Below are 9,208 nucleotides of genomic sequence, written 5' to 3' on the forward strand. Positions count from 1 at the left end.
TCTATAGCACAATTTTACTTACTGAAATGCCTTATCAACTCTTCTTGAAGCACCACCTGTTTGTCACTTTATGAATATTAGTGTTTTTGTCAATTTGTTAATTACCATCTCTTATTATTTATGATAGTTTAAAAGGATAGAAAGGGGTAAAAAAAAGAAACAGTGCCAAAAAATGCTAATAACAAATAATTTTAGTGCATAGTTTATTTATTCATTGGTTTATTCCTTTAAAGGTGAGTGGATGATGGGTGCAGAGAAATGCGGGGAAAATGATGAACCTCGTGGTGATCCTGACATGGCTCCGCTTTATTTGAGAAGACTACTGCCCGTTTTATGCAACACGTTCCAGGCAACGATGCTTCCTTCTGTCAGGTAATTGATTTTAATCGAAAGAATGACATTTTTAAGTTTATAATAAGAATAATACTTGACGATTCCGCGAGAAGAATGATTTTCATCACAAAAAATTAAAGGTTAGTATTTCATTGTTAATCAGATAATAGCTTTTCACAATTTAATGATTATAAAAAACTTAATTAAATCTCAAAGATTGTTGGATATAAATGGTTTTTTTTTAGAATTAATATCAAAATTCAATAGAACTTCTCAATTCCTCAGATGCCACTGTAATTTCAATTTTCCCAAAAAGTGGACCTGAATCATTTTTCCTGTCATTTTCCCACTTTTTTCATGAAAAAATGTCAGCAATGAAAAATGATTGATTATATATATCTTAGAGCTTTGATTCACAATTTTATGGACTTAGAATCTTTATTGAAAAAATTAAAATCTGCTGAATAATTTGATCCTTAATTAATCATCCCAGCCCCAAAAAAGTATAAAGTAAAAAAAAATTTTTTTAATTAAAATAATTACACAAGAAAAAATAAATTACTTTATTAGGACTAATGAACCAAGTTTTCATTATTAGAACTAATGGTAATGGGGAAATATTGGAAGGATTAATTTAAATTGAGAGTAGAGTGCTAAGTGAATGTTATGTGATGTGCACACTGCACCAGACTTTTTTAGACTCCTTCTCTTCATCAATGCTTACAAGGAGTTGAATCATTACTTCTTGCAGTAAAATATCTTTATTATACCCTGGCGTAACAGCAGCTGTATCTTAGGGGTTGTCTTGGTAGGAAAAAATCATGGCATTGTTTACTCAACATGTTTGAGTGATGAGGGACTGTTGTAGGGCTCCGTTACTAATTAAAAGTAAAATTATTTTGTCAATAACAACTTGAAACTAATATCACATTCGTCTAAAAGAGAGAGCACTAGATTATTTAAAAAAATTAGCTTATGCAAACCAAAATTTGTAGTAATGATTCTCTCTTACTCGTTTTCCTCTTCCTATCTTTAAAGAATTACAAGTTAGTCTGATTTTTATTTGTAAATTTGAATTATAAGATGTATGGATTTTTTGGAATATGAATTATCGAGGAGACAAGATTGCTCTGTTGTTACAAATCCGTATAGATTACCAGGCTACGAATTATCAGGATTTTACTGTATAATATAATAGTACAAGAGCCCAAGAGGAGAAAAAAAGGCAGTTATCTCACCCCAATTTCTGATTACTTTAATGAAAACTATGTATAATTAATAGTCAAAATTGTTGAGTCTGCCAAGTATAGGTAGGGGGAATAAAAAATGGCGGCTGTTTCAAAGTGATAAAAAAAACAACTAATTTTTCATTCGGAGCTCTATATCCTAAAAAGTAAGAACAACACAAGAAAACCTAAGAGAACGTCATTTAAAGAAGAGTAAATTTGCTAAAATATGAGCCCTAATAGAGTTATTTATGTTAAATAGTTTTCGAGATATAGCTTTTTAAAAAGCAACATTTCATAAAAATGTGGTATGGGACATACTAAAAAATTAGTAGTTAATGAACTTATTTTGAAAAAATCATATCTCAAAAACCATTTGACGTACTGATGTCTATTAGCACTCAAATTAAAGCTAGTTTAATGAGCTATGAAGTAGTTTATGATGTTTATCTTCGTAAGAGTAATAGTTTATATGAAATTTGATAAAATAAATTGATTTATATTCGTTCGGACAAATTTTCATTTGCCAAAATTATATTCATATGTGAATATCATAAAAATTACTACCGCTACAAAGATAAGTGTCATAAACTACTTTATAGTAAGTTAAATTTCCTTTATTTTGAGTGTTGGCAGACATATTTGCATCTTATGGATCTAGAGTTATATTTTTTCAAAAATCCAATATTTTATACGAACAACCAGAAATTAACATTTTGTGAGTTATTTTGTAGTAAATTTAACTAGCTTTAATTTGAGCACTGGCAGACATCAGTATGTCAATGGTTTCTGAAATGAAGTTTTTCATAAATCAAACTTATTGTCTGAACAACTATAAATCAATTTATTTTAGTAAATATGAAAATACTACTCCTACAAAGGTAAAGGTCATAAACTTCTTTATAGTCCATTAAATTTGAGTGTTAAAAGACATCAGTACGTCACATAGTTCCTGAGATATAGATTTCTCAAAATAACTTATTACTAATTACTAACTACTAATCTTTCAGTAGATTTTTACGAAGTTTTGCTTTTTAAGAAGCTATATCTCGAGAACTATTGGACATAAATAGCTCTTTTAGGGCTAATATTTCAGCAAATTTACTCTTCTTTAAATAATATTCTCTTAGATTTTCTAGTGTTGTTGGTAGTTTTTAAGATGTAGAGCTCCGAATGAAAAATCAATGTTTTTTTAAGGTTTTGAAACAGCCGCCATTTTTTTAATCCCCCTACCTATACTTAGCAGACTCGTCAATTTTGACTAGTAATTATACATAGTTTTTATTGAAGTAATCAAAAATTGGGGTGAGATAACTGCCTTTTTTTCTTCCCGGCTATAGTATAGTATAATATAGTACAAGTACTATAAGAACAAAAGCACATTTAGTCTTAATTTGATTTTAATTCATTATGTAATTAACTTGAAGAAAACTGACTTAAAGCATCTTATTTCCGCCTTATTACAATGGTAATTTTTTTTTCTAGGAAGTCTAGTTTAAACCTCATTAAAAAGATGGTGCATTATATCCACCCTTCATTACTTATCGAGGCTTGTAGCCCTGAGTCGTCAACTTATAACCTAGGCACAATGCTCGTTGAAGTTATTGCTACAGTACTTGATAACGAAGTGAGTATAAATAAAAATAATATGCTTAATTTAATTTTTGCATTGATATGTAGATTTATTACTAAGTGGTTATTTTTACTGTTTTTAACTTCATAGGAGAGTTAAATCTATTAATTTTAAAAATGAATATGAATCTATTAAAGCGTGCTCTGTTTTCAAATATTAATTTTTTTTCTTTATTAATACCATTTTGAAACCTTGTAACTTTTAGTTTAATATGTAGTGAACCTTGCTAGTTTGGTAGTGTATAGTTTTGAAAATTGATTGCATTTTCTTTAGAGAGGAACTGCTTTTCCAGAGTTGTTACAGTTGGCCTATAATAAAGCCATTTTCCGAGAGGTATTCTTGGTTACCAAAGTTATGCCGCAACCTGACTGGAGGTGCTGGGCCGATCGGCCTAGACGTTGATGACAAGTTCATTGTTCGTAGAACGGTAAAGAATAATATATACCTGACAATCACCACTCCCTTTGGTTTTACTTCTGATTTAATTGTTTGTTTGTTTTTCTTTTGTTTTTTTGTTTTTTTTTAGAAGATCCGTTTGTGGATTACTAATTTTTGCATACTAATTTAGTCAACTCTGAAAGTGCTGGGGAACATCTCTTTTTTTAATTTTTTTTTGTTTGTTTTTATGATGATCAAAAGATATTTTACTATATGAGATCAATAGTGTTTCAAAAACCTGTTAAAAATTTTTATTGAATATAGAGATCTCGAAGGTTTTTTCTTTATAAAATTTACAAAACTTATATCTAACCGAACTAGTTTCGTATGGTCAATGAATTTTAATATTGTACTGTTGAATTTTTATAAATTTTTAATGTAAATTAAATTGACAGAGCACGCTTTCTTTTTTCTTTTTAATTAATATATATTGATTTCATTTCATAAAAGTTAATTAGTAAAAATTATTATTAAAGTATATGATTCTTAAGGGACTCCTGTTAATAGAAAATCAATTCATATACAAATAATTAATTCACTTGTCTATCCCATCAAGTGTAAATGATGAATTGACCCTTTTTGATATTATACTGTTGAGTTTTCAAATATTTTTTTATATACCATCTTATTATTCTTTTATTATTTTTAAAAGTGAATTTACAGAGCACGCTTTAATAAAAATATTAAAATGAATTTTATCACATGAAAATTTCGCATTTCATAATCCCTCCCTTCCCACTTGACGTTTTGTGCATTGCATGGCAAATAAACTGCTTGACAAAAGTATTGATTACACATTCAGTACCTTATTGTTTTTATTGATTATTTTCTTTTGTAATTACAAAATTCTTAGACTTATTTTCAAGGAATCTAAATTGTTGAAATTTTTATTATCTTTGAGCATACATACTTATATAGAGCAATAAAAGAGAAGTAGTTTTTGTATATTTATTACTTTAGGAACTTAATTTAATAGAACAAAATAATATTTTGTTGTGTCATTGCTAAAATAAATTTTAACTTGATAATTGTTTCATTAATAACAAAAAAAGACACTTTCAAAACATTATATTATTTGAAATCAATAAACTATACTTTGTCCAGCAGTTTTATTAATAGCATGTATTTGAGCTTATAATTTTTTTTTCGATGCATTGTTGTTAATTTTCTTTTTTTTTGTAGTTACTTAGATATCAGTGTTTGTTTTCCTTATTGTTTGATGAATTATAACAATACATAGTTATATTGTTAACTATACATTATAGTTGTCCCACACGAGTCTTTGTTTGGAATTATCAGTTAATTTTAAAATCATTTTAAAGCAATAATAATACCAATTTTTAGTTTATGCTTCGTTTTAGTAGATTGTTAACATTCGTACGGCTTAGAGTTGACCTCAGTTTTAGCCTTCCGTTTGATCCACTTATGATAAAGGGTAAGGAAAAAGCAGAAATACTTGCCAGTTGTGTTCCTTTGATGATATTTATTTGTGTTAATGTGTGTTTGGATTTGTATATACACTAGAATCATTAGATTCATTATAATGAAAGATAACCTTCAGGAAGGTAATTCTTGAAAAATGTATATCTGATATTATAAAAAGTTTTTTATTTAATAATTTACAATAATATGATTCAATATTAGCATGTAATGACTAATTAAGGAGTTAATTATACATTATGTATAAAATAGTTCAAATCAGCAGGTTGAAGATGGGGGATAATCCTGAAACATCGTTGTACGTGAAACAAATTGTTATATTTAAACAAGGAAGTTTGTGTCATTCACCAATTTCATATTGTTGAGGGCATTTAAATTATTTTATGACTAATTTTAGACTGTTCCTTACTAATTATTATTATTTTTTTTATTAAATTTTTTTTTTTTACGATTCATTTGAAGTTATAAATATGTAAGGATTGGTGTCACTTACTTTTTTTTTTTTTATTACATCTTTTTTTTTTTCATTGAACCTGTAGTTGAAATGAGCATTTAAAAAGTTAATTTATTAAACTAGAGAATTTCTAGCCACTTTTCCTTGAATTACCACATTAACTGTTAGCCTAGAATATATTTCGTTTCCTTTGTTTTTGTTACTATTAAAAGAATGAAACTAATTGAAACAGTATTTTATTTATTAGTCAGTTTGGACAAATTTAAACTTGAATTCAGGAGAAGATATTAAACATATCATAAAGAGTTATCTAAAGTGATCTCTATTTAAGTTAAAAATTAATAAATAAAAAGAATGGTACAATTAATCAATCAACTAACAATTAGTTATAAGTAAGTTGTCCTAAGTAAAAATATACCAAAGAAAAAAAAAATTTAAACCATATTAGTTAATCAATCAATATTTGGGAGGGAGCTGAAAATATTTTATTTGTTGTTTATTGGATTTAATAATTGATTTACTACTTTTGGAGGAAAAGAAGGGAATCCCATGGGTTCAAGTGTTTTTGTATATATTTATTATTAATTTATAACATATTCATTGAAACATTATTAGTTTTGAACAATTAATCATATTGTATGATTTTTATTCCCCCTCATAATAAGGATGACGAGGATGGACATTTAGTGGTACTACAAATAATTGAAGATCTGATGACTAAGGCTCGTGATATATTTTTGGATCATTTCGCTCGGTTAGGAGTTTTCTGTAAAGTCGCTCAGATTGCAGCAGTGACCTCTTCAACACCTGAACCATTGATAAAAGTCCAGGATAATGTAAGTATGTTTTAAAAGTAAAAATTTACCTTGAAATAACTGATGGTTTACATCACAAAAATTATCTTTGAGATAATATTTTTTTTGGGGGCTGTCATAAATATCCGATGAAATATGTATATATATTATATAAAGTAATTTGAATTATTATGGGGAGGTATTTCTTAGAATTAGAAGTTTTGACCTGATAAGATTTTGAATTAATTCCTGTGTTTAATTTTTAAAGGCGTATTAGTGTGTAAATCAATACTAAATGAAAGAAAAAAAATTTAAATGTTCTATAAAACATAATTAAAACTAATTCATTGTTTATTTTCATTCAACTAAGAAATTGTCTTCCAGGAATTAGATGCTAGTCCAGCTGGAGAAGATGCCAAAGAAATACTTCCTGGTAAAGCTTATCATTGGAAAGAATGGTGTCTCTGCCGAGGCAGGGATTGCCTTTATATTTGGTCAGATGCTGCCGCATTAGAGCTCTCCAACGGCTCCAATGGCTGGTTCCGTTTCATACTTGATGGAAAACTTGCTACAATGTACTCATCAGGAAGTCCTGAGGGAGGTGCAGATTCTACAGGTAAATCAGTCTGTTTTTAAAAAAGATAATGCACGATGTAATTAAGTGTAATGTGCATGTATATACCATTGTTAAACAATTATATTTTATTATTTAATTATTTATAATTGAGCAATAATATTTTCATAATTTACTTGTGGGTTGTGATAAATAGGCTATTGGTTCCTATCATTGAATAATTATAATTTTCTTTAAATAAAGTATCACAGGGGTATTATAAACCCAACCCATGTGACCCCATGACATGTGATGTGAATATTACTTTTTATTGGTGATTTCCTCCCCCCCCCCATCCTTTTGGTGTAAAAATTATAATTTTTTAATTTTTCAATATTTAGTACATAAAGATGTTTGTACATGGCGATGTTTAAGCAACATTTTTTTTCCCCGCTGTTTATTGATTGCTCCTTAAAAGGTTATTATATACAAATAAAGGTAAGTTTAAGTTTAAATAAAATTTTTGGAGAGTTATTGGTTTGGCTATTATGGTTCCAGCTCATCAATTTGTACTTATCAACTAAATCTGTATCAATGATTTTTCAAGTATTTGTTCTACAAATAGACAAGTAAAGCAGTATGTGCTATCATAGCATGTTTTTTGTTTTAATGTTCCATAAAATTAATGGAGAAGTCACACAGTCTCCGGATTGCATTGTTCTAACTGTTAAATAGTAATGAAATCAGCAACATATCATTAATTTTTAATATCGCCTTGGTTGCGAAGAAAACATAGTTTTTTGCATCTGAATGTGTCATTACTAAAACCATAAAGTATATATAAGATGTCCAAAAACAGGTATCAGCTATAGAAAAGTTGAATATATTAAAAACTAGAGATCTTTGTAAAATAATTTATTTATTAACAATAAATAACATCATAGAAAATCATTTATAAAAATTATATTGTCTAGTTTTGTATAAAAAAGAATAAAAATTATTTTTTCTTCAAATGTATAAGAGATACCATGGGGGATGGGGGCTGTACCAGTGAGTGGGTGTTATGACTCAACTCAGTTTTTGAAATTTTAGTAGCTATGGAAATCTTTATTTCATGTAATGTATTGACATAAAAACCCCAAGATTTTCCAGTAATAGGTTTGGTTGATAATAAACCTTCAAAAAATGAGGTGTATTAAATTTTCAGTGCTCTGTATGTCTTAATTATTGGAAAAATATTGTTCTCATCTTTTTGCACGATATTTAGACATTATAATTTTTGATAAATGATATTCCATAATGTTCAAATTTTTCATTAATGAATTATTTTCCTTGGAGATGTTTTGTTTTTAATATTTAATTTAACTTTTAAATAGCACTTACCCTTTCTGGACATGCTGTATAATTTTACTTTGATCAGAATTTAAATTCTTTATGTCAATGTTCATTCCAGCAATAATATTAAATTCAATTTAAGTAAATTTTATAGCAATTTTAACTTTGTTTACATTGAAATGATTTTTTATTAAAATTTATTAAAAAAGGGTTAATATTTATTGTACTCACAAATAGTGGTAAAATAAGCAATAAATGGAAAGTTGTCTTCCCTTTATTTTGATTAAAATAAAATGGTTTTTAATGTAAATGAATTTTGAATTAAATACAAAAAAAAAATAAAATTTGTTAATAGTATTTAGGAGCACTAAAAAAAAAAAATTCAATTAAATTAATTCATATTAATGCTTAATAAGTTAATTAATATTCGAAATTAAAGTACAAAATCCTAAGTAAAGTACGAGAATTACTTAAGAAACTGTTTCGATTAATTACATATATTTATTTAGATGAATAATTTCTCCTTATATCTTACATATCAAGACTCATTATTCTAGAAAAATAAGGGATATGTGAAAATTTGATTAGTAAAACAAATGTGTGATAGACAATGAATTTTTACTTCTTTCACATCTAACTATTTTGTGCTTTACAATTATTGATTACTATATGAATCTTTATATCTGACCAACTGGTTTATCTTATTGATCATTTTTAAATCACTTTTAAGCTAGGTATATTTAATAATTTATTCATGATTACTGATGCTTGTCTGTCATTCTGTAATTAAAACAAATGTTAAATTATAATATTGCTATTTGATATAAATAAATTATACTGTATCTTATTTTCTTACTTATCGTATCTTAATATCTTATTTTTTTATAAATAAAAAGGATCAGGAAGCTTTATTGGACGTATGCTACCATTTTGAATTTAATACTTTATTCTTTTGACTTAAATTATATTCAAAAGCCTCCTAACCAATTTTTGTTTTCCATT

At 27.0% G+C, this 9,208-nt stretch overlaps 1 protein-coding gene across 21 annotated transcripts in view; it reads left to right on the forward strand.

The window, feature by feature from the left end:
- Ufd4 (ubiquitin fusion-degradation 4-like) overlaps positions 1-9,208 on the forward strand; it is a 117,154-nt gene that overhangs the window by 69,824 nt on the left and 38,122 nt on the right. For 16 of the 21 annotated variants that reach the window (XM_067048016.1, XM_067048013.1, XM_067048043.1 and 13 more), the window contains 5 exons: positions 234-372; positions 3,045-3,186; positions 3,485-3,619; positions 6,190-6,360; positions 6,703-6,934. In XM_067048016.1, coding sequence (XP_066904117.1) covers positions 234-372; positions 3,045-3,186; positions 3,485-3,619; positions 6,190-6,360; positions 6,703-6,934 — 819 coding nt within the window. The remainder of the gene's footprint in view (positions 1-233; positions 373-3,044; positions 3,187-3,484; positions 3,620-6,189; positions 6,361-6,702; positions 6,935-9,208) is intronic. The other 5 variants (XM_067048065.1, XM_067048079.1, XM_067048081.1 and 2 more) reach the window with 1 other exon arrangement.

The sequence above is a fragment of the Halyomorpha halys genome, unplaced genomic scaffold (genome assembly GCF_000696795.3).
Source record: "Halyomorpha halys isolate HHAL.00 unplaced genomic scaffold, Hhal_1.1 Scaffold263.1, whole genome shotgun sequence".
Taxonomy (NCBI): domain Eukaryota; kingdom Metazoa; phylum Arthropoda; class Insecta; order Hemiptera; family Pentatomidae; genus Halyomorpha; species Halyomorpha halys.